Source organism: Populus alba, chromosome 4, assembly GCF_005239225.2.
Source record: "Populus alba chromosome 4, ASM523922v2, whole genome shotgun sequence".
NCBI classification, from domain to species: Eukaryota; Viridiplantae; Streptophyta; class Magnoliopsida; order Malpighiales; family Salicaceae; genus Populus; species Populus alba.
In genome coordinates this window covers 17,166,617-17,192,520 of record NC_133287.1, presented here as the reverse complement: position 1 = coordinate 17,192,520, position 25,904 = coordinate 17,166,617, and the positions used below count along the sequence as shown (strand labels likewise).

The following is a 25,904-nucleotide window of genomic DNA, read 5'->3' as shown; positions in this document are numbered from 1 at the left end:
TATGTAATATAATTTCTAGTATTCTATTCTAGAATATTAATTAGGCTTATAGTAGCATGAATGTTATTATCTTGTATTTCTTTTGTTAATTTTGTGAATTGATATCAAAATTTATATTATTTCATATAAAACTTTAAAGATGCTTGTTTCTTTGTATGGTTTAAATAAGCATATTATGTAAAATTAGAGTTAATTAGTTCTTGCTTATATTGTTTAAATTGCATGAAAAATAAATGCATGTTATTCTTGAATTGTGTTGATGTGGGATAAAGTTTATGATGATTAAGCCATGATTGTTGTATTGAATTCGTGATATATATGAAGACATCTATAACTTGGTACGGTTTAATATAAGGAAAACTTTATTGGATTTTTGATAGAGTGATTAAAAAAAATATTTACCCTTTTGTCTACATTTCCCTGAAAATACAATATTGTGGAAATTAATTTTTTAAAAGTTAGCGATGTTATAGAAAAAAAAATAAACAACCACCATCACAAAACCCAATATACTTTTGCTACACGTGCCACCTGGAAATAGAGGCGACATGCTATGGGTATCAAAAGGCTGTCATGGAAGCCAAAGGGTGGCTACAAAACATCGTCGTATGCATCATCCAAAAACCACAAAAAAATCACATGGGACTTGTTTTTTAGACTAAATAATATTTTATTTATGGTTAAACTATATAATAACAAAAAAAAAACAAATGAAAAGGACAAAAAAACCTTTGACCCAAAGGCAAAGAAAATTTTCATCCAAGGGTTTTATGGTAATTACACTATGCAAAAAAAATAAAAGGTCAAAACTAACCTTGCCCATCAGTGAATATATTTTTTTGCCCCTCTAAGAGCACTTTAGTCATTTTGCTGTTAAATAAACCAATAAAAATACTTTTATACCTCCGGTGCTAAGGCCATTTGTATGCTGTTGTCCAGGAAAAAAATATATTTTCACTGTTAATATCAACTATGAATATAAATATATAGCTATAGTAAAAAATAAAAATAAAAGCATAGTGAAACATAATCTCTTTTATTTTTTTTTCAAATTCCAATAACTTTTTTTTCTCCAAAGTAAACCTATTAACCAAACACCTTAAAAATATTGGTATAAAAAGATATTTGTATAAATAATGATGCATCTGGCTTCCAAATGATATCTTAGGTAGTGTTTTATTGTGATGTTGAATTTTGTCAAAGAACCATTTCAACCTAATAGCTTAAGCTGTTAGGTGAGGTCTCAGGATATGATTTATATTATTCTCTAACACACCTCACCCCCTCAATTGAAAGCTCTTTAGGCTTGAAACTTGTACAGGCCCACATTATCTTGTGCTTAATTTTTATCAAATAAATGGGAATGGTGAGATTCGAACTCATGACCACTTGGTCATCAAGATTCTGATACTATATCAAAGAACCATCTCAACCCAATAGTTTAAGCTGTTAGGTGAGGTTCTAAAATATAATTTATATTATTCTCTAACAGATTTTTTAAAAAAAATATCTAAATTTTTTTAGTTTTAAATTAATTTTTTTAATATTTTTTTAAAATTAAAAAATATTATTTTAATATATTTCTAAAAAATCATTTTAAAAATTACTCCCCGACACTTCCATACACGCTGAGATCACACAAATTAACTTCCATGAACCACACAACAAACGCTCTTCGGTGCTCGTGCAAGCGACCCGTACTGGTCTTTGATAAAAGTCCAAGACCCCATGAGGTACGAGCAATAATTTTAGGTTTAAAAAATTTTATTTAAATATTTTTATTTTATTTAAAATATTATTTTTAATATCAACATATTAAAATAGTATAAAAAATATATTAATTTAAAATAATAAAAAATTAAATCCTTTTACATCACTTTAAAACACGAAAATAAATATAGTTTAGTAAAAATATGGTTATGAATGTTTTTCAAATTATTTTTTACTTAGAAAAATATATTAATAATATTTTTTTTATTTTTTAAAAATTATTTTTAAAATCAGTATATTAAAATAATTTAAAAATATTTTAATTTAAAACAAAAAAATATTTAAATTTTTTAAAATATATTACCAAACAGGCTCAAAAGCAAGACGGCTGTGGTGAAAAGCAGCTGTGCTCCCAAAAATAAAGAGGTTAGGTTAAAAGAATGAAGCATTTCTCTCATCACAGCAACAAAAAAAAGACAAAGTGCCTTCCATGGAACCAGAGAAAAGAGAAGCCTGGTGGGTCCCACGAGGCATTATCCAGGTGGGGCCCTACAGCTGTCGTTGCTGACATCAGCAAATGATGGAACTATGTGCCCTGCTGCTCCCCTTTGGCGTCAGGCTGACATGGGACCCGCATTCCATGCCAAGAAGCCAAGTGCGAGCGTCACCAAAAACCCAACCCACCTTGGCTCCCCCAAGTAATCGAGCACTCGGAACTGACACGTGTCAAATAATCTAGTCGAGTTCCTGCCTAATCCTCGAGTTTTAACCCCCCTGATTAATCTTGAGATTATTTAATTAATTAGCTGTTATTCATTCATCATACCGACTAAGCTCCGCATAAGTTAAATTAGAGCTGGCGATTTTCTGGTTATCCAATATTTTATTTTTGAGGTGGTTGGATGAGATAAGGTGGGAGTTTTCAAAATAGCTTATAAAATCAATTTCCTTTGGAGGGTAGATTGTGTTTTTGGCTAATGACGAGAGCCTACGTGCCGGCCGGGGCTCCGCCTGGTGGTCCCATGGGATTTATTAAATTAGGGTTTGGTGAAAAAAAGTCCACCCAACATACATCCAAAAATGTATTTTCGAAGCTTATGATGGCTTGCAATGGCGTGTGTTTCTTGATCTTGACACTGCTCTTGAATCGGTACAGTCCCTTTCCACCGTGACCTTTCCTGTGCCGGCGCCGGGCTGAAAAAAACAGTTCATATTTGTTTTTTCGGTTTATAGTAGTGATAATAATGACAGTAATAACAAGATAAATTAATAATAAGAATAAATGAATCGAGGGAGTGATTCTCAATTTCTCACCTTTATATCCTCGGTTATAAAAAAAAAGAAGAAAATTGACCTGAACATAATAATCATTTATTATTCAAACACTTAAAAACTCAAGTTTCCTGCTAGATTCCAGAGCATGATCAAAAATCAATCTTTATCACACTTCAATATTGACATTAAATTGACAAGCTGAACGACCAATCACTGGCCCTATTGCAATGGAAGGACAGGTTGTTGCTTTAGAACAATCAACAGGCACTCGCGGGTTGCAGTTCAAATCGAGTGTTAAAAATGCGTTTAAACATACATGTTTGAATGCAAGAAGAACTGTATGGAAGAGCTACGTTGAACATCATAATTATAAGTTTCTTTTTACCCTTAATCTATCTAAAAAGAAAGGACATCTATTTGTCTATTTATAAAGTTTTGAAATAAATCTTTGGTATGTCATTAATTTGATTTTCATGGATTTGCTATAGCATGAAGTGTTTTTGCCACCAGCTTATGAATATATTGTACAGAGTCAAATATACTTTCAAGATGATGATTACTACTATTGATTCACGTATACTGTAAGAGTGTAAGTTAAATCAATTTAAAAAATACATAAATATCAAAGCATTGTTAATGTTTTTTTTTAGAAAAATATTAATTATAAAATCAAAATATAATGCATATTATATAATATTTTTCTTAAAATATTATTATGATGATATAATGGAGAATATTTTTTTTTCAATTAATGAGATAACAATTTATTGGATTGACTCAAGTTAACTTATCAAATCTAAGATTTTGATCATAAAACTATAATAACCCATATAGAAAGTAAATTAAAATAAATTATGAAGGTCAATTCTTAATAAATTCTATGTTGAAGAAAAAATTAAAAAATAAATAATTAAAAAACAAGAGAGAGAAAAATACATGGGTCACCCCAGATTAATTTGTCACACTCACAACTAAAATCATGAGATCGGACTAGCTCCATAAAAAATAAATAAAAATAATTACAAAATTCAAATTCCAACCAACCTAATGTTAAAAGATAAAATAAAAAAAATCAATTAAAAAAAATAACAAATCAGCTCGTGCTAATTGTTATACTTGCAACTTAGATCATGAAACATGGATAACTTTATATATATAAAAAAGTTACAGAGCTTCATTTCCAACTAAACCAATGTCAAAGTCTAAAATAAAGAATAAATAAATAAATTCATGATGCTGAGATAACTACATAAAAAAAAATTAAAAAAAATAAATTACAAAGCCTAGTTCCCAAACAAATTAACATTGAAAGATTAAATTGAAGAAGAAAAACTATATAAAAAAAGAAGATTGAGTTATTGGAGGATGATATTTGAAAAAAAAAAATCAATTAAAAAAGAATAAAAAAACCATACAAAATCAACCCGGATCAACCTATCAAACTTGTAACTCGGTCATGATATTGGGACAAACTCTATTGAAAGGAAAAAAAATGACGCCTAATTAAAAAAAAAATCAAGTTAAAAAAAGAATAAGAAAAATGAATAGAGTCAACCCCAGGTTAATCTGCTAAACCTGCAACCCAAGTTATGAGACCAAAATAATACTATAGAAAGCAAATCACTGAAAATTACAAAACTCGGTTTCCAACCAACTCAATGTTGAAAGGTAAAATAAAAAAAAATTTAGAAAAAACAGCTTAGAAAAAAGATCCCGATTAACTCGGATTAACCAATTAAATCCGTAGCATAAGTCATAAGATTAGGATAAAATTCATAGAATGAAAATTGAACAAAAAAAATATAAAGCCTTATTTCCAACAAATCTAGTATTTGGATGTTGAAAAAAACCAAATTTATGGGTTCAATACAAAAAAAGAAAAAAAGACAAAAAACAAGGAGCATAATTTTTAAAACAAGTTAATATTAAATGATAAAGTTAATTAAATAAATAAAAAAATTGGGTTGTTGAATAGTTAATTTAATATATATATATATATATATGTATGTATATATATATATAATGAATAATATTTTGTGATTTAGCCACGGTTTTTTAGTATTTTTATTAATTTACAATGTGTTTGGCAGTGTGGTAGCGGTTACTTTTCATGCCGAAATGCATGTTAATGATATTTTTTTTTATTTTTTAAAAAATTATTTTTGATATCAGCACATCAAAACGATCCAAAAAGTACAAATCACATTAAATTTTAGCAAAAAAAAAAAATCAAATTTGGTGAGAACGCGGTTTGCACCACGTTTCCAAACGCTCACTTACACTTCAAAGTGGCTGGTCTCAAACTTGTTTTTCCCAATCACTATTCTTTAGTAGATTTGAAAATTGAGTGATTTATTATTATTATTATTACTATTATTATTTAGTTCAATAATAAATAAAGTTGAGTTCAATAGTCATTATAATATTAAACAAATTAAAGATCAAAATAAGATGAATTTAAAAGTTTAAATACTAAATATGAGTGGAAGTTAAAAGGATATTTTTTAAATTTTGTTTTATAATCTTTGCATAAACACATGGTTGAAATATATTGGCCCGTGCTTAGTAGCGGATTAATAATAATTTTTTTAAATATAAAAAAATATTAAAAATATATAGAATATTTTAAGTTTATTAGACTTGACAGTCGTATCTTAACTCAGCACACCCTAGCAACTTTTGAAATAAAAAATAGAAAAGATAACTCCCCCACAACATCTAAATATCTATAATATGGTCAAGAGTACAAACATTTTAATGTATATAATATCAACACAATAATTTTTCCATAAATATTTGATTTTAAAATTTAAATATTTATGTCCCCCCTCCTGGTCTCTGAGAGTAGTGGTTAATGTATTTTATTTAGAAAAAAATATTAAATTAATTAAATTTTAGAATTTAAATGTATTGATGTTAATTTTTAAAAAAATTATTTAAATATATTCTTAAAATAAAATTTTTTTTAAAAATAATCTATAGCATAATATCAAACACAAACTTAATCACATATAGTGTGTGTTTGATATTATAATGTAAGATGTTTTTTAAAAGTATTTTTTACTTGAAAATATATTGACATAATTTTTTTCTTAGATTTTTTATTTTTAATATTAGTATATTAAAGTCATTAAAAATCTAAAATTATTTAAAAAAATCAAAAGAACAAAAGTTATTATGCTTCTAAACACACCGTAACGGAGTGAAATAATACTTATTTGGTATTATAATGCATGTTAAAACAACTTATCAAAATAAAAAAAAAACACTTAAAAACACTTATTTAATATATTGTTTTTCAAGATAAACATATCTTGAAGAACAATACAAGCCGCAAAAACGCACTAACAAACCACTTGGTTCAAGATAGGCCGAATATATATTATATTTTTTTTGTATAATTGCTTTTTAAAATATATTTTACTTGAAAAAGTTTTAAAATATATATTTTTTATTTTTTAAAAAATAATTTTTGATCTTAAAGTAATTTGAAAAATATAAAAAAATATTAATTTTAAAGTAAAATAAAATAAAATAAAAAATTTATTTTTTTTAAACATTTATAAAATAAAAAAATAAACACTAATTTAAGATATTAATTTCAGGGTAGGGTGCGGTTGTGTGTCAGAAAAAGCTTTCACCTTTGAAAATCAAACGTAGGATAGCGATTCCATGGCTTCTCCTCACCCATTCAACCAATCAAAGCCTTCCTTTTCCTAACCTTAGATTTCACTTTCACTTTCTTTTCACGAATCCCAAGTACCCCATCTCTTTCTCCATAACCCCTTTTCCCACGTCAATAGACTCTCCTGCGTTTTGGCCCCCCCCCCCCTTCTTTTTTGATGTTATTATTCTGTTTGCTTTCCAGGTTTGGTCCTTGGACTTTGTGTTTATTACCATACTGCCCCCTCTTCCTTGCCTTCGGATTCAACAAGGTTGAGGTTGTTAGAAATTTGAGAGATTTGCAAGTCATAATTATTTCGCTTGTTTTATCTTTTAAGCTAATCAACGATGTGTATATAAATTGCCACTTGTGTTTAGTTAGGAGTCGCAACGATTTAACAAATGATAAATCAGTCTTATCCAACATCCATTACGTGGCACTCATCCATTCATCATTTGCTTAAATAAAGGTTTTCTTTTTTCTTTTTTATAGAGGCCCGTGCTGATATTTGGTCAAAATTTTGTAATGATAATTATTTTTTAAATATTTTTTTTTTATAATTTCAAGTAAAAGATTTCCTACGGCAATATAATTTATTTAAATTATTTATGTGCTTAGAAGTGTGGTTATAATTATTTTTTAAAATATTTTTTATTTGAAAATACATCAAAATAATATATATTTTTTATTTTTAAAAAATTATTTTTGATAGTAGCAAATTAAAATGATCTTGAAAACATCAAAAAAAATTAATTTAAATTAAAAAAAATAAAAAAATAAAAATTTTTTCAAAAGTACTTTTGAAATTTCTAAACAAAAAATTTTAAATTTTGTTTTGTTAAAAATTATTTTTTTTATGTTTTTGGAATCGTTTTGATGTACTGATTTTAAAAATAATTTTTTTAAAAATAAAAAATATATTATTTAATGTATTTGTAAAAAATATTTAAAAATTATATAACCACATTTTCAAAAATGCTTCTGAGTTAGCTACGAGGGCATAAACCATTAAACAAATTTCCATAAAATAGAATATGTCAAAGCTGGAAGAGGTCCACACACACAAAAAAAAAAAAAAAAAAAAAAGAAGAGAGAAGAGAGAAAAAAAAAGAAAAAGAAAAATAATTTTGGAAATTGCCTGCCAACACAAGTCATTGGACCCATCATCATCGTCCAAACTGCCTAACTTTTGTATAAATGCAGGGGTCCATTGGCCAAAGAGGAGGAGTCTCTTTTAGTTCTGCAACTTTATATCATCAAGGAGAAAATGACCCTTTATTTTACGACCATGGAACGGTCAATACCCTATGATGATAGGAAAACGAAAAGATCGAAGGGATTTTTGGAACTTTTCCATGAAAACACAATCTCGAGCTCATTCTATTCACTCAGACCGCATCCCATATGGAATGTCTTTTTTTTTGTCAATTAAGACAGCAACACCACACTGTCCCAAACTTATGTTTGTTTAATCTTATTTCAATGATCAAGTGTTGAATCCATCTGGTATCATTTGTCAAGGATTACATCAAGCTGTTTCCCCCTACACCGACGCTGATTAGTATATATCTTCACTCGTTAACTCACCAAGCTCTTGAACAATTGACTGTTTCTTCTCCTTTACAATCAATACTATTATATATATATACCTGTCTTGCGTACAGAAACGAACCAGGTCTCTTGAGGCCCTGACATGAAAGAGCTATGTCTGGTCGCCTGTTCCCACGAGACAATGCTTTTGCTTGCACACACAGACATTTATATAATTTGTCAGCATATCCTTTCTGAATTTTGAGATAATCCCTTTTGCCTTTCGTTTGATGATCCGTGTGATAAAAACGATAATGGTGATTACTTAACAAACAATCGAAGGATAGAAAATTACTACGATGGACTCTTTTTCGTCCTGCTCCTATCCTAGAATATACTTATAGCAAGGATAAATACCTTGTAAAATACTACATCATTCCTCATCTGGGGTGAGCGTTTCATTAGAGAGGTAAAAAGATGCAAGCACTCAATCACAGAGTGGGGTTGCAAAAACTCTTTAAATTGAAAGAGCTAGCTGGTAATTGTTAATAACAAACATGGCAATGTTGGATTCACAAGCAAATGTTGTTTCTCTTATTCTAGTTAGACTAGTTTCATTATCATGGCAGATCATGGAATAACGTAGACTGCAGGGGAAGAAGTATAATACAAGAAAAAAGAGAGGGTCCAATACAAAATCTTCAACATTTGTAAGAACAAGAGGACAAATATAGTGATATAGGCACCTAATGGAGCTCCTCACAAATTAAAATAAATAAATAAAAAATAAAAACTATGTAGAATAGAATAAGTTGTCAAATTAAAAACCATTAAAAAAAGAATAGAATATGCTTATATGGTGGATATTGCAGCAAAACCAGACCTTCCATGCTAAGGATGAGAAAGACAGCCAGCTTGAAAGCTGTTAGAGAGAGAGAGTAGCTAGAAAGAGAAAGAAATGGTTGTGGTGTTTTTTTAAGGAGGTTTAAGAGAGGGTTTTAGGTCTACCAACTGGTAGTTAGAGATTGATCTCCTTAACCAAACTCCTCAGTCTTCAACAGCCAAACAAAGAAACCTCAAGATTTTACAACAACAAACAAGAACTAGAACTAGAAGCAACAGCCACAACAAGAACAAGTCAAGCGCCAACTACTACTACATCTTGTACAGCTGAATTATCAAGCAAAGAGAGAACCCCAAAAGCCAAAGCTTTTTCCACGAAGGGATAACTATTTCAAGAGACAACAAAACGATACACACCAAGAAATCATTTCTTTTGAGAGAGAGAAAGAGAGAGATGCTCACGTGGGGTTTTAATGGAATGATGGATAGAGAGAATATATGATGAGAGAAAAAAGATGAAAAAAGTGAGAAGATTCATTGCTGTTCCTGCTTTCAATTATTATTATTAGCACCTTCTTTTCTTTTTCTTTTTCTTTTTCAAGGCAAAGAAAAAAAAAGAAAAAAAAATTGAAGCTTTTCTTCTCATGGCGTGTATGTGTATGTATTATGCGTACACACATAGGTCTGTGTAATGAAAAGTGAAGGGTTGTGCTGCTGTTGTTTTGTTGTATTGGGATCATCAGATTTGTGTATCAGCAGATCAAGCTGTCTTTGAGATTTTCTGTTCCCTAAAACACCCACAAGTGTTACTGGTTTCCAGGTAATTTTTTATTGCTTGATTGATTTCTTGGATTTTTTTTTTGTTCTCAATCTTTACTAGTATTTTATTATTATTATTTCTCCTTCATGTGTGTCTCTGTCTGCTATCTCTTTTGTTGCTGGAGATAGAGAAGACGATGATGGTGATTATATGATTATAATCTACTGACCTTTTTCCCTAAAAAAATATAGGATATCTACTGGTCTTGTCCTGCTTCCTGCTCAGGATCATGTTCTTTCTTTCCCCTCTTTTCTTTTGCTTGATGGGCATCTAAACTTTTGTTTTTAAATAATTCTCCTGGGTTTTAAATGTCTGTAAACTTTGAAAAATTCAGAATTTTTTTTTTTGTTTTAGGGGAATTTTTGGATTTAGGTTATGGATTTTGTTGTTTCTTCAGTACGTCTATACTGGATCGATTCAAAGAGGTTTTTTTAATCATTTCGGTTCTAGAATTCACTAACTGCTATTGTTTGCATCCATTTTCTTTTTTTATCTCTTTGAAACTGTCAAACCCCTTAAAAAGCTTTGGTTTTTTGCATACAAGGATCTTTTGATTTTTGATTCTTTTGTTCTTTATGTCCAAACCACCTGTGGTGTTAACTGTTGATTATCGTAGCCAAGAACTTGTAAGCTTCCCTTTTAGCTCATGATACTGAAATACTGTGGATTTCATTTCAGCTTAAAGTGTATTCTTCCTGTGGATTATTTCTTTCCCTTGTTGTATTGGTCAATTTCTCCTGTAATTTTTTATTCTCGTTTTTTATTACTTAACTGTGGGTGCAATATCTACGTGTGAACACAAAATTGCGAATTTGGAATTCCAACTCTAATGATAAGAGTGGTTAGGCACCCTCCTGGTATTAAGTATATTTGTTACAGTTGATGGTAATGGAAGCTCGTTTTCTATGTTCATTTCAGTTCCCTGGGCGGTATGTGATTGAACTTGCATAACCAGGCAGGAAAGTCTCAAGGTTAATACATATGGCTACCTATTATACTAGTTCAAATAATCAAAGAGATGGTGCTGCAATGGTATATCTGCCTGGTTCATATCCGGAGGCGCCAGTTCTTCCTGGCAATATGATGATGTACATGAATTCTGGATCGTACTCGGACAATTTGGCTGGAAATTCTCACCAGCAAAACAACTATATTGAGTTTCAGTCTGTGGAGAATTCTGATTCAACCCCACAGCAACAAGAAATCCTGTCAAATCTGGGTGGATCACGACTAGGGGAGCATGGTTTTGGTGCATGGAGGGATGGTAGAAATGAGATGCTAGTCTTGCATTCAGTGAGTGGTGCTTCCAGCGTTCTTCATGGGGCACAGAGCATGCAGGGCCAGGGTTTATCTCTCAGTCTTGGCACCCAAATCCAATCTGGAATTCAAATGCCCTCGATTTCCTACCGGAATACCAATCCAGGCCTTACTTCGTTCTTGAGTCCTAATTCTTCAATTACAGGTGACGGTGGTGGCAGGAATGGCTCTTCCAGGGATGACCAGTCAAGAAATATCGAATATTTGACACCTGGTTTTTCTGGAGGTAATCACGATGTGAATAAAGGTGATTTATCTCCGTATGGAATGAACAGCATTGCAAGAACAATTCCCAATTCCAAGTACCTGAAGGCAGCACAACAACTACTTGATGAAGTTGTCAATGTTCGAAAAGCGCTAAAGCAACCTGATAAAGAGAAAAACCAGACCACAAGTGAACATGGACTGAACAGTGCAAAGGATGGTGATAGTGGATCAAAGAATGGTGCTTCAAACCTTCAAGAATCCACCAACTCCCCAAGTGAGCTTTCACATGCTGAAAGACAAGAATTACAGAACAAGTTGACAAAGCTTTTATCCATGCTAGACGAGGTAACACCAAACATTATTGTTTCCCTTAGCCTCGTCCTGAAGAATCATTTTCTTTCTTCTCCTTGTCCAGTACCTTGACTGATCACTATAATTTTTTTTTTTTTTGTTAAATTCTTGTTTTCATTTTTCTCTGAAACCATCTATCTACCTGTGCCAACTTGTTGCATGATACTGGTAGCAGAGATACAAGTCCTTTGAACATTTTCATTTTGTTAATTCGATGATTGCAGACTTTTTCTATTTTTCTGTGTTTTGGAGGCAATGTACTGATTCAAATAAAAGAACTTGAGGATCTTGTTTGGCTATTTAACCTGTTATTTGCTAATATCTAGAAGGGATACTACTAGTAACTGAAGCAACGATTCTGCAGATGTCTCTGAGATTCTTAAGAATGATAGTACAATAACACTCTGGTTTGATAGTTACGAGTTTTCACACTGGGACAATCTTTGCTTTTGATAATTGTGGGTTCCAGCCAGAGGCTTCAATGAATGTAATTGTTCATACTACAGTATAATCCTCAAGGTGTTCCATGGGCAGTTTTAGGAAGATCATAGTGTTACAACTTTTGCTTTTTACTCTTGCGGAAACCCACATGAAGTAGAATTAGTAAAGAGCTTTTACTGAGCTTCATAACAGAAGTTTCTGGAGAGCCTTGGGCATTAATTTTCTTATGGTGGCGATTATTGTTCATAATATTTAATAACATTACAATTCAGTCTGCATTAAAGCCTTGTGTCTGACATAGAATTTTCCTCATCTTCCAAGAACATTTGGGATTGATGCTTGTGCTCTAAGACTGCTATTCTTCAGATTTTAGTTAACATTCAAAAGAACCATATTTGGTAGAGATCCCAACCTTCTGTGCCGTGCCTTTTGGCACTGTATATAATCATAGTATCACCTTAAAAAAGTTGTGGAGGTATCAAGTTTCAATGTAGTTTTACAGACTACCTCACCATGTCTTTTTGTATGTCTTTTGTTGTGCGATAGAAGAAGTTGTATCGTTTTTAGTGCCACTTCTCAGTCTAATGGTAAAAGTCTTGGACTTGCTACCATAAGGCTGCAAGTTCCAGCATTGGGGTCGGTTCCACATGCATGTAAATGATTTCATTGTCAGTCTATGTGATTATTGTACAAACCTTGGTTGTGATTATATTCATACTATTGCTCCAACTTCTTTTTCTGTGAGGTCTGATGACGATTATTCTGTTGTCACAGGTTGATAGGCGATACAAACAGTATTATCATCAGATGCAAATTGTGGTGTCCTCATTTGATGTGATATCAGGATGTGGAGCAGCTAAACCATACACAGCGCTTGCCCTCCAGACGATTTCCCGTCACTTTCGGTGCTTGCGTGATGCAATAACTGGCCAAATTCATGCAACCCGTAAAAGCCTCGGGGAACAAGAAACTTCAGAAAACAGTAAAGGAGTTGGAATTACACGACTCCGGTATGTGGACCAGCACCTTAGACAGCAGAGGGCTCTTCATCAACTTGGTATGATGCAACAGCATGCGTGGAGGCCACAAAGGGGTCTGCCTGAAAGCTCTGTTTCAATTCTTCGTGCTTGGCTGTTTGAGCATTTTCTCCACCCGTAAATCCACTAACTAGTTTTTTCTCTTCTTTTCATGGTTCCATACCTTTTCCTGTTCTTTTGGAAAACATTACCACTTCAACCATAGTTAATTGTCTTTTTGTTGCTCACCAGTTATCCAAAGGATTCTGATAAGATCATGCTGGCAAGGCAGACAGGCTTGACTAGAAGTCAGGTAAAAACTAACTAAAACTTGTTTTTCATCTAGAAATTAGTCTTCAGTCAGACTTGCGAGTCTTTATCAAAGAGAGCTGAAATACACAGGTCTCTCTGAAAAAACAAACAAGAGTCAAAATAGAACACCTCCTTTTGGTAGCGTTTTGGGTCCTGCAATTTAAATGTTGCTGAAACCTAAAGGCTATGGATGTGGAAAATGGGGAGATGTTGAGAGAGAGTGGGTCTTGTTAAGTATGGTGAAGGTGGAGAAGTGAGAAAACAGCATGTACTCTCATTTTGTTGGATTCAAAAGTAACTAGACTGTTTGCCGACATCTTCTTCTAAAGATATAGACCAATTTCGCATATACTTAAAGAAATAGACTGGTGGGGAAGATTTTGAGTTGCTAACAAAATCATTTGGGGAACCAGTCCTCTCTATACCTATCTTTCCAATATGAGCTATATCTCTAAATTAGTTGTTAATTACTGAAACTGTTATTGAGTTGTTGAATATACTAAAACTTCTTGCTGATCAACTTGCCTTCGATCAATATGTGCCACCTGTTTCTTGACACTTCATTTGCCTTGCTCAGGTATCAAACTGGTTCATTAATGCACGAGTGCGTCTCTGGAAGCCCATGGTTGAAGAGATGTACAAAGAAGAGCTTGGTGATGCAGAGATGGACTCTAATTCTTCTTCTGAAAATGCAGCCAAAGCAACAAAAGGTGATATGGGAACCTCTGAAGACAGAGGGGAAGAATTCCAACAAAGTGCTAGTTCCACAGCCACTGAAAGATGCAGTGCAGGACAGTTGATGGATCCCAAATCTGACCATGTTCCTGATATGGAAATGGCAGGATCAACTACAAGAAGCAACTTCCAAAATGGCACACGTGGTGAGGCTTTTACTGAGTATGGCTTGCTAAAGCTGAGGGAGGACCAAAGGCCTAGTATGGATGACTGTGGTCTCTTCTCTGATGCTATGGCTCACTCTGAGGGGGGTGGCGATAGGTTTATGGCAGCTGCTGCCGCTGCATACCAAATGTCTGAGGTGGGAAGATTTGGAAATGGAAGTGGGGTGTCTCTTACATTGGGTTTGCAGCACTGCGAGGGTGGCAACCTTCCAATGTCAGGCACAACTCATCATGGTTTTGTTTCGATGAGAGGGGATGATGATATCTACAACGCAGCATCTTCGGTGGGGGCTGGGGCCACAGATTTTGAGTGCTTAAATCCTGGGAACAGGCAGCACAGGTTCAGTTCCTCCCACGTATTTCATGATTTCGTAGCTTGAAATAATTGGTTGAGGATTTACATGGGGTGAATATATCACTTTTGAAACAGTAGCAGCCACACTTTGTTCCAGTAGGAGCATTCATCTCACTTTCATATGGTGAAAGGAAGGTTGTGTATAACAGAGCTGTCGTAGCATATCAAAAGAATTGGTTGGCAGGTTAGCATATTGTAAAGATGCTTATTTTTTTTGTCTAATATGTGGAAGGAAAATGTATAATTAGTGGCAAATTTCGTCTTGGAAAAGAAAGTTCTGGTTTGAATAAAGAGTTAGGAAATGGCTGGTTGTTCTGAATTTGGTAACGAACTACAACTATTAATACAATTCTGAGATTGTTCCATGGTTTGGAAACATCTTTAAACTATCAGTACGCACACACAAGCAAATCTGATCAAGGAAATTCCTTCATTTCCTTGGTGCCATTGCCAAGTTTCAACTGCCAAGAGTGCAATATATTCATAAAGCAACAAATTCATCACCTCGCCCCGCGAAAATCCAGAATATTCTTGACTTTTTTCTATTCAAAATAGGTGTTCCCATAAACTTGGTTGGTATAGCAACAGCAAAGAGAAAGTAACTAGCCGCGGCACTACAGGTTTCAGTGAGCAAAATATACAAGTTAAAGATCCTGGCTCTACCGTACTGTTTTACAGCTTCTTGGAACAGAATAAGACCGGCCGGAATCAGTCAGAAAAATAATTTCCACCTCGGACATCAAGTTTCTTTACTAGGGAGTTCAATTACCAGTCCTCTGTCGTTCAAGGAAACTAATGTGCAAAGAAGGCAGACCATTCTGAGCCACGGTGAGTTGATGGTAATCAAATCTACTGCGTCTTCCACCAACTCACCATGTTTCCCACTCTCCACATTAGTTTCCTAGGTAGAATGAGGATTGGTAATTGAACTCTCAAGGAAGGAACTTGAATGTGTGAGATGGAAAATGAGCTGTTTACATCTATACCTGTGGTTTTTGCGTCCCTCGCCAAGAACTTACCTGAAACTATTATTGCATGCATCAATATTGGTACAAAATGAAGTGTTGTAATATGATGAATCTTGATGAAGAGAATATAAATACACTGAATTTTTGTACAAAATCTTCAAATCTTCCCTGAGCCCTGGACTCTCGAAGAACACATCGTCACACTCATTCACATCGACAGTCTTTGCTTCAAACTCTTGATCTCCAAAGTAGTCAATCCACTCAAACCACATTTACGAAGTCAACTCCTTTTTGCAGCATGATAAACAGTCTTGCTCCTCAGGTGAATCTGAAGTTACCAATCTATACGCATAAACTTTCTTCTCCCGACCTGGCCGGAATGCACGCCCTATTGCTTGACGGGTTACTGGTGGTTTGGGATGAACATCTGATATTATAATTCGTGATGCACCAACCAAGGAGATTCCTTCTCCGCATGCTTTGATTGATCCAAAGAAGACCTTGGCATCTGGGGAACCATTAAAGCGCTCCATGTTCCCCGCATTTGAGCCACCTTTAATTATAAAGAGCTCTTTTCCAGGACTTCAGCCCTTTATCTTTGCCGACAATCTCTCCAAAAGTCTCAGAGGCATGATATACTGACTGAAAACCAGTAGCTTCTCACCAGTTGACTCACAGAGGCCCAGTAAATTGAGAAAAAACTTCGGTTTTGCTCCAAGCCCAACTCATCCAGAACTGTATCTATCCTTACATCATCACCAGCTAAACCTCTTTCTCCACTTGCTGGATATTTCTCTAAAAAGCATTTTAGCTTTGGGTGCATATACAGAGCACTTCCTACAGAAGTTTGCTTGAATTTACTCAACTTCCTTAACCTCAGAACTTCATTTTTCTGTCTTGCACTGAGATTTAGCACAACAGTGAAATCAACAAGCCCGGGTAGCTCATCAAGGAAATCTCGTTTATAGAAATGGAGGACTTTTGCAGGTCATCTCACGGAGATTTTGTATGACAGCCTTTCTTGTTCTGAGATCTTCATCATTCTGTAGTGTGTACTCTACCAAGTCAAAGAAAGCTGAATCTGTACCAGTATGACTCCTCATTTTTGGTATCTGCACTCTGATCATGATGCGATTAACAATTTCTCTGCAAGTTTTAAACTTCAGAAACTTCGGCCGAACAAGGTTCAGAATGTTGAATACCTATTTGACATGATTTTGGTATAGTTTTCCTGAAAGTATCACTTTCAGAGGGGTTTGAACTTGCACAAGACATTGAAGAACCTCAATTTCCTCATTTCTTGGAAGATGACCATCATCAAGAATAAGCAAGGTGGGGACCTTTAGCAGTACATCTTTGCAGTCAGCAGCCACCTTGTTGCTCACATTGTCAGAAACTGTGACGGAGAACTGCTTATAACCTAAAAACAAGATGCTCCTTTGTTTTACCCATTGTTCCAAAACATCCAGTTGCTGAGACCGTTTATCTGCTTTTGATGAGTAAAAATCAATTAACGGAATATCCTCAGCTTGCCATGTCGCAAATTCCTTCTTCCAGGTAGCTAAGATTCCTTTAGGCATTACGACTAGTGGTCTGCCATCAGGATTCTTGGCCGGGAAGCTTTTTATAAAGCTGATGACCATGAATGTCTTCCCTGAACCTGGAGCATGGGCTAAAATGCAGCCCCCTGGATCATCAGCCAACAGATTGCTGCAGAGAAACTTAAAGACCTCCACTTGATGGGCTTTCATTTTTTTCCTATGCTTCGGATGAACAGAAATTTCAGTCTCCATCAACTTATTTCCAGGAAGTTTAGCATCAAATGGAGTAAGATCAGCAGACTCTCTGTCTTGGATATTCTTAGGCTCACGAGCATAAGATCCTGTCAAATGCGACTAACATAATTCCACAAATGCTCCTATGAATAATTCCACAAATGCGACAAACATAACCATTATCATCCCTCATGAAAAAGGAATGATCACATTCCTGACTATCCTTCCTTCTTCACGTGTTCATTGGTAGAGGGATTTGCAGCAAAATCCCATCGAAAGAAGAATCTCTTTTATTAAATTACAACAGGAGGCAATCTAAGACAGTTGAAAAACTTGATCGAGTATGACCAATGATTCTGACATACAAAATGAGAATTTCCAAATCCACTGCAAAGATGTAAAGCCTTTTATGCAGCAATATGCAAGTGCTACCTCAAACACTGCATAGAAGACGAGCAGTACCTCCAAATGATATAGGAATCACAGTTAGGAATATAAATTGCAGGTGTTAATCTGCAAGGTACAAAGTGCTGGGATACAGAGCTATACAACACACTGCTACAAGCTTTCAACTTGAAAGAAGCCTTCTATCTATCTCTTCAACCAGAGATGCCCATTCAACCACCAGTCTCATCACAGACAGCCACGACCCTTCTTCACCACCAGCAAGATCAACCGATCAGTTCAGCATCCATCACAGCAGATCAGATGCTGGAAAATCCGCAACATCTAGATTTGGCCGAGAGAGTCTTCTTTTTGTTTTTACTTTTCCGTCAGTTTTTAGCTGTAACTAGACAGGTGACCCGTATGCTGCGGCCTTTCTAAATTATCTCAGGGTAAAAAATTAATATTCAAAGCATGATAACCCTAAATTTATCGAAGTATCACTCCCGATATAAAACTGAAACAATACGTTAAAAAAAATAATAATTCAAGATTTAATAATTTAATGTCTAAGATGAAAAAACAATCTAAAAATATAATGCTAAAAAATCAAACTCAAGTTAACTTAATTTAATTTTATAAATTCAGAATCCGCAATATCAAATGGGGATAAATTTTTTTTTAAAGAAGCACTTAGCAAACAAAACAAAATTCAATAAAAATTTTTTTTTTTAAAAACCTCGAGTTAACTTTATTAACCCATCACTGTAATAACCAAATAAAAAGAAAACAAAAAAAATAACAAAATTCAAGGGAAAATTATTCCATGCAAAACAATGAAATTGAAAAAACAAACCCATAAAAAAATTAGACTTTCAAAAGAAGCAATTGACAAAAATTACCAAAGTTAAATAATAAAAAACTTAGAGTGAAAATGCAAACTAACCTGGGTTAACTTTACAACCCCGCACTTGGGATAACCCATCATGCGTTCATTTGTTTTTTAAATAATATTTAACAAAACACGTCAAGGATCAATAATTCAATGGCAAAGGTCAATAATTCAAGGTTAACCTAAGAACATTAATAAAATAAGTTTATTCATTCATATCAAACTTTAAGAAGCACTTAGCAAACAAAACAAAGTTAAAAAAAAAAAAATTTAAAAAACCCGAGTTAACTTTACCAACCCGTTATTGTAATGACAAAAATTACCAAAGTTAAATAAAAAAAACTTAGAATGAAAATACAAGCTAACTCGGGTTAACTTTACAACCCCGCACTCAGGATAACCTATTATGCATGCATTTGTTTTTAAAATAATATTTAACAAAACACATCCAAGGATCAATAATTCAATGGCAAAGGTTAATAATTCAAGGTCAACCTAAGAACGTTAAGGATATATATATATATATATATATATATATATATTCTTTTCTCACTCCTTAATTAAGTTTATTCATTCATATCAAACTTTAACTAATAACATTATTCTACTTTCCATGTATATTGTACATGTAAAAAAAATGATGTGATATTCTTGTCGATCTAGAAGAGATTGCTAGACCAACATCACAACAGGAAACTTCAGCTCGAGCTTAATCGTCAAGTAATTTATTCATTCATATCAAACTTTTAACTAATTTTATTTATTCTACTTTTCATATTGACACAATTAATAAATGAAATCCTTCCCCTTATCCTTTCATTTGCCAACAAATTAGATTTAAAGAGAAACATGAAAATTTCCTTCTTTATTTTTGTAAATTTTCTTCCTATTCTTCAAATTCCCATATTCTAACAAAATTCATTTCACCATTCAAATATATATATATATATATATATATATATATATATATATATTATTTTATTTGTTCTTGGCTGAAATTTAAACTAAAAAAAATCATAAAAAATTCATGTTCTATTTACTCTTTAACATTAATTTCATCTCTTGTCTATACAATCTTACCATCTTATCAAAATTCTTAAATTTTATTATTATTATTGTTATTATTTGGCCAAAAATTCCTTCTTCAAGAACATCTTAAACTTTGCTTCAATTACCATAATTTCTTACTTTCTCTACTCACTTCAATAATCTTAATACAATTTCACAATCAATTTCAACTTTCTCTAAAATTTATCAAGAACCCTAATTTTAATTTCACAAACTTCAATCAATTTAAAGCATGAATTCTTCAAAAATCTTATTTAAAAGTGTTAGAGAACCTGACCAAGCAATAGTCAAAGCCTTAACACTTTAAATTGAGTAATTTTCCATAGCTTTGATTTTTCCCTTCTCTTAGCCTAATGCTTCTCATTTTCTTTTTGAAAAAAATCAAGTTTTCTTTTTTCTTTTTCTATATTCTTTCCTGCACGCACACACATATATACATAATCTTTTTACAAATTCCTTCTATGTCTTTTAATAATAACTTTTATGATTTTCATTTAAAATTTCTTAAATCTTGACACCTATTTATACTAAATTTTACCTAAGCTATTTTGAATCTCACTAAGTTACACACTTGTACTTTCAATTCTGTGTAATTCACTTCTATTAAAAATTTATTAGCATTTTTGTATTTATTTATTATTATTATTTATTTTTAACACCTACACAAAAAATTTTATTTCAAATTATCAAATCTATTATCATTCTTATAATTTAATTTATCATTTCCCCTATTTTTCTTAATATTGACTTTTATTATTATCAAGGATATTACCTAGGGGTTTACATATCATTTTGGGTAGGTTATGGATATATGATTTAGACATTATCATTTCTAGTCGATCAAATTCATGTTCTTTTTTTTTATATAGGTAGAAAGATCAAACTCATTGGATTACCACTAATACTTAGCAATAAGAACAAGAAAAAGGACAATGTGAATGAACAAGGACTTAATACAATGAGTTAAGAGGAGTTTGAAAATGAGGTTAAGGAATAACCTATTATGTTTGGTTTAGTTGTAAAAGAAATTTCAATAAACTTTTTAGCGGAACAACCTAAGAAAGTAAATATAATTAATATAATAGGTCCAAAAGAGTTTAACAATAAGGTTCTGACTCATTTAGTTGTGTCTTATAATATGGTTAATAACTCTTTAGTTGTAAATGAGTCAATTGTGTCTCATTTAGTTGTAGGAGCTTTTGAAGACTCTCTAGTAAAGTTGCTTGAAGAGGTAACTGTAATGACGAGAGAGTTTCAAGATAATTTTCATTATGATTTCCCTAATTCCTTGACCACTATACTTGACACCCAGCTTGTCATAGATTTTAAGTAGCCTTCCAAGCTTATTGATTCCTCATCCACTATGCTTGATGTCCAGCACATTATAGGTTAGAGCAACATGTTGAGCTTCTTGATCCCTTACCCATGACATGTGACGAGAAAGGTGAAGAAAATCCTAATTTACTAGGTTATGTGTAAATTATATCTACTAAAGCTTTAAATAGTGTTTGTTCTACTTCACACCACCAGTCATGTATGTTCATAGTTACAAACCTAAGAAGCTTGTAGATTTTCTTTCTATGTCTCCTCACTCTAAAATATCTGAATATTTGATTTAACTGAGTTTTTTATGTGTAGAGTTTATTACTTGTATGTTGAGATCATAAAACAAATTCAAACAAATAATGATTAATACAAAATTTGAGCTAATTTACATAAGTATCATGATTTACTTAATGTTGAAGATTATTTCATGATATATTAGACCTGAATGATGTGATTTGAAAACAAGTAATAAATGATCAATAATATTTGGAGATTATTAATGTTGAAATCACAAAACAAATTCAAGCAAGTAATGATTAATATAAATTTTAAGCTGATTTACATAAGTATCATGATGTGTTTAATGTTAGAGATTATTTCGTTACAGATTAGACCTAAACGATGTCATTTGAAAACCAATCATAAATTGCAAGTGAATAGTGCTAGATCATTCAAAGTGTTGCAAATGATTGAATCAAATAGTTATGTTATTAAATTGTCACTAAACTTTGATATTATCTTTACTTTTGACATGAAATACCTTGTTATATATAAAACACAACAGTTTATCTCTAATGATCCCTTTGAAATCCTTGCCCCATTATCTTTATCTTTGGCACAAAAGAAACACATTAATTCTACTTTGAATGCACAAGTTGCTTTTACTAGGGATGTTGAACTTCAATGAATCTTAGTATATAAGCTAGACGACTATATTCATACTATACTAAAATTATTAAAGAGACATCATAGTAGCTTGATCCTTACTTTGGGAGCATTATTGGAGCAGTTTTGAATAATACTTGATGGGGTCAAGTTTTTTCCAACCCCGGGAGAGTTGATGGGGATATTAGGCCCGAGACATGTTTCACATGTTTGTATGATCTGTGGTGACAAGGGATAACTCAACCCTTATTTATTGGATTTTATTTAAATTTGTTTAATGGGTTTAATTTAGTTATTATTAGATATTTTATTTAGTAAGTTATAAACTTTATTCTGGTTACAATCTTAATATTTGTATGTTAATCTTTTTTATCTAAATGTTAATAAGTTTTGTTGAATTGAATAAAATTTAAGAGTTGGAGACTTTTACAACCCCCATTCTTCTCTTCTTCAGCGTCCTTTTATCTGTCGTTGGCTTCCTCTTCTTAGCTTCTTCTTTTCTTTCTTTTCTGGCTTCAAATCTCTTTTATCCCGCATCTCTCCTCTCCTTCGGACATAATTTTCCTTCTTTCGTGTACTTCAGGATATCCTCCTGCTACCAATTTGATGTTATGAAGAAACCTTAAATGAGCAATCGGAATTGCAGACAAAATTAAAGCAATTGACCAGTACAGACACTACTGAAAACACCTTGTTCTGCTCATTCTGAACGTTAAAAACCAAAAAGAGAGCATAAATTGACCGCTTTCAGGTCTCTTTCAGTAATTACTTAACAAGTTCAAGTTATCCTTATCCGTAGTCTTTGGAATTGACACTAGCAAGTCTAAACTCTCAATCACGCTGAAAGTAAAAAAGAAAAAAGAAAAAACAAGAAAACCCCTCGACTTGTTAGCAACAAAAGAAAGGTTCGATCCATATTTTTTTTTCCTGTTTTTGGAGGGGGGAAAAAAAGAGTTCTTGAAGTTTCTCTGATTTGAGAAATTAGAAAAAGTTAAAAGGTTCCTCTTCAATCAGCTTCGGAGAAAAGAAATGAAATCCGCTCTTCGAAAACATAAATTTCCATTGCAATAAACCTTTAATCCTTGAGAAAAAAGCAACAACAAACCCACCTCCATTTTTTTGTAACAAAAAGAAGCTACAAGTAAGAATTGATGAGCATGAACCATGGGTGCGGTGCATATGATAAATTTACATCACCGTGACCATGTTTAAGAGGGACTGAAGGGTAGTCGAAAGTGATTCCCTTTCACTCTCACATTTTCAATGTGGTGGTCTGCTTTTGATTGAAAAGGGAAGGGGTACTAGCTGGACAGAGCTTGCTGATGATTACTGGTACACGGGGTGAGAGGACAAGAGTAGCCTGAACAAGAAGAAGAAAAAGATATAGACCCACAACTAAGGAGGTAAATCAGCAATAGGATCACAGACCTTTGCTATTCTTGTTGTCAAGATGATGTATTTTAAAGCTTAAATAGTAGTAGGTAACGATTCATGAGCTGAAGTTAACCAAGTTCACAATTTAGTAGAGTTTAGCCTATGAAACGTTGTGATTTTTAAGCAGGATTGGCTCTTTTTTTCTTTTCTTTTTTTTGGTGGGATTCCTCACTTTTTTAGAGAATATTTGGGTGACGTTGAAATCAGGTTTTTTAAATTATTATTTATTAAAGAACTCTAAAACGCGTGGGGAAACACTGTAGCTTTCCCACGCTTACTGTACACGTTCACTGCACATCTACTGTACATCTACTGTTCACTCTTACTGTACATTCACGCTTACTGTACATCAATGAATAAAAGTATTTTTTTTTTTTCACGTCTCCCTATACTCATTAGTTAAATATCACAAAAAAAACAAAGAAGAAGAAAACGCTGCAGCCCCTCCTCTCTTTAAAAAAACCAAGCACAGCCACCTCCCCGGGGTTTGAATTGTTTCTCCTCACCGGACCGCCCTCTTCAGCTTTTCTCTTCTTCTTCTTCACTGGAGCTCCCCACGGTTCTCCTTCTTCTCGCCAGCCAAACTCAGCCCACGAAGAAGCCGCCACCATTCATCAACACAGAGCCATCGACACAGCCCTTAATTTCACTCCTCTTTCCCCCATTTTCCTTTAGCCTTTGGACCACAACAGCCCCTTTACCTTCTCAGTTGCAGGAGCAAAAGGCGAACCGGACGGAGACCAGCCTTCTCCTCCCTCAACAGCAACGGCGAAGCAGCACCGTCCACTACAGCAGCGCCGCTCCTTCGTCCTCTGGTTTCTCAGCCACCTCCAGCGTCCTCCCCTCTCTCGACCGACCCAGCTTCAACAGTACCAACAGACCAGCCACAGCAGCGCCGTCCACAGATCAGCAGCCACCACCGCTCGTGGCTCCGATTTCCAACGCTCCCGCCTCCGACAGAGCCACCATCTGAAGAAGGAAGGACTAGCCACCAGGAATAGAAGGATTTGATTGCAGATCTAAAAAAGAAAAAACGAAACTGATCTAAAAGAAAAAAACAAAGTAAAATCAACTGTTATGTGCGCCTTTGATTGTTGCAGGTCATGCCGGCGAAGACAGAGAAGAACAAGCCCTTCGGGATCTGCTGTTCCCAAGTTTCTTCACGACGGCGCATGAACCCACGCGCCGCCAGTGGCGGTGGTGTGTGGTTCCACGCGCCGTCACTGTTCATGCATACCCAGAAAGTCCTTCCGTGCAAATTCGGGAGTTTTGAGGGATCATTTTGTAAATTTTAAAGTTTTAATGTAATTTTTGTTCATTTATTTTAAATTTGTAATATGTGAATGTAAAAGAAAAGAAAAGAAAATAATAATAAAAAAGGGGATGTGTGTGTTGGTGTATTTTTATTTATTTATTTTGAATTTGTATTTGTATTTGTATTTGTATTGTGGATGTAGAAGAAAATAAAAAAGAAAAAGAAAAAGAAAAGAAATTAAAATAGTGAATGGGTGTGGTTGTATTTTGTGTTATTTATTTGTATTATTATATTATATTATTCCTAAGCATCAGTGAATGAAAGTGTTTTCTTTTTCACGTCTCATTTACTCATTATTAATATATTATATTATATTATTTAACTGTCTTATTTTTTTTTGTTTTTATTTTTTTTTGTTTTTTTTGATGAATTAAGTGTTGTGTGGCAAGATGATAATTTTCTTTCAAAGTGTTGTGTGATAAGATGAGACCATGATGATTTAAATAGGAAAAGTTATAGCTTTCCAAGTGTTGTATGACAAGATGAGAATTTTCTTTTCGAGGTGCTGTGTGACAAGATGAGATCATGATGATTTGAATAGGGAAAGCTTTAGTTTGCTGCTCATTTAAATGCTTTGCAAATGTCCACTTCTTGATTTTTGTTCTCTTTCCGTTAATTTGCCACAGCCTTTTCTTATTATTATACTCTTCAAAGCAGATTGAAGAATATTTAACTTACAAAAGCAACATCATCATGTTTCGACATCATTATCATGTTTTGACATCATTATGATTCTGTATTAAATGCTTTTAAAATTTATAATGTGTTTTTCTTTACGTTTTTTCCAATTCAGTCTTCTCTTCGTAACATTTTTTCTATTTAAATTATCAGATTTTCATAACATGTATCCTGACTTGACGGGTTAACTTGGTTTGATGGGTGGACTCAGTTAACTTTAGGTAAACCCGTTAATTTTTTCATTTATTTAGTTATCAAACTTTCATGATGCGAATTCCAAATTTGACGGGTTAATCCAGTTAATTAATTTTTTTTTCTTCATTAGTTTTTTTTTTCTGTTTGTTTTTTTTTTCTTTTAATCAATCTATTTAATTATCACACTTATATGACATGACCTTGCAGCCAGACCTACATCCAAGACTATTGGATCTGATATTGC

The 25,904-nt window shown here is 33.1% G+C and overlaps 2 protein-coding genes and 1 pseudogene across 2 annotated transcripts in view; 2 read left to right on the top strand and 1 right to left on the bottom strand.

Annotated features, from left to right (window-relative positions):
* Nucleotides 1-9,025: 9,025 nt before the first annotated feature.
* Nucleotides 9,026-15,059, top strand: LOC118039721 (BEL1-like homeodomain protein 6). The gene is made up of 5 exons (XM_035046501.2): nucleotides 9,026-9,842; nucleotides 10,761-11,711; nucleotides 12,933-13,312; nucleotides 13,427-13,487; nucleotides 14,064-15,059. Exons 2-5 carry the CDS (start codon nucleotides 10,824-10,826, stop codon nucleotides 14,763-14,765), a joined length of 2,031 nt encoding a protein of 676 aa, XP_034902392.1. The 5' UTR covers nucleotides 9,026-9,842; nucleotides 10,761-10,823; the 3' UTR covers nucleotides 14,766-15,059.
* Nucleotides 15,060-15,259: 200 nt separating this feature from the next.
* Nucleotides 15,260-24,083, bottom strand: LOC118039798 (protein CHROMATIN REMODELING 35-like; annotated as a pseudogene).
* The window catches only part of LOC118039722 (SUMO-activating enzyme subunit 2), a 26,689-nt gene continuing 18,497 nt past the window's right edge, over nucleotides 17,713-25,904 (top strand). The window contains exon 1 of the mRNA XM_035046502.2: nucleotides 17,713-17,718. The gene's annotated coding sequence lies outside the window, so the exon portion shown is untranslated. The remainder of the gene's footprint in view (nucleotides 17,719-25,904) is intronic.

Bases quoted from the DNA above. Each gene is read 5' to 3' on its own strand.
- LOC118039721 (XM_035046501.2), top strand. From the start codon at position 10,824: ATGGCTACCTATTATACTAGTTCAAATAATCAAAGAGATGGTGCTGCA. The intron at 11,712-12,932 runs GTAACACCAAAC...CTGTTGTCACAG, and splicing joins TTTTATCCATGCTAGACGAG to GTTGATAGGCGATACAAACA. The intron at 13,488-14,063 runs GTAAAAACTAAC...TGCCTTGCTCAG, and splicing joins CAGGCTTGACTAGAAGTCAG to GTATCAAACTGGTTCATTAA.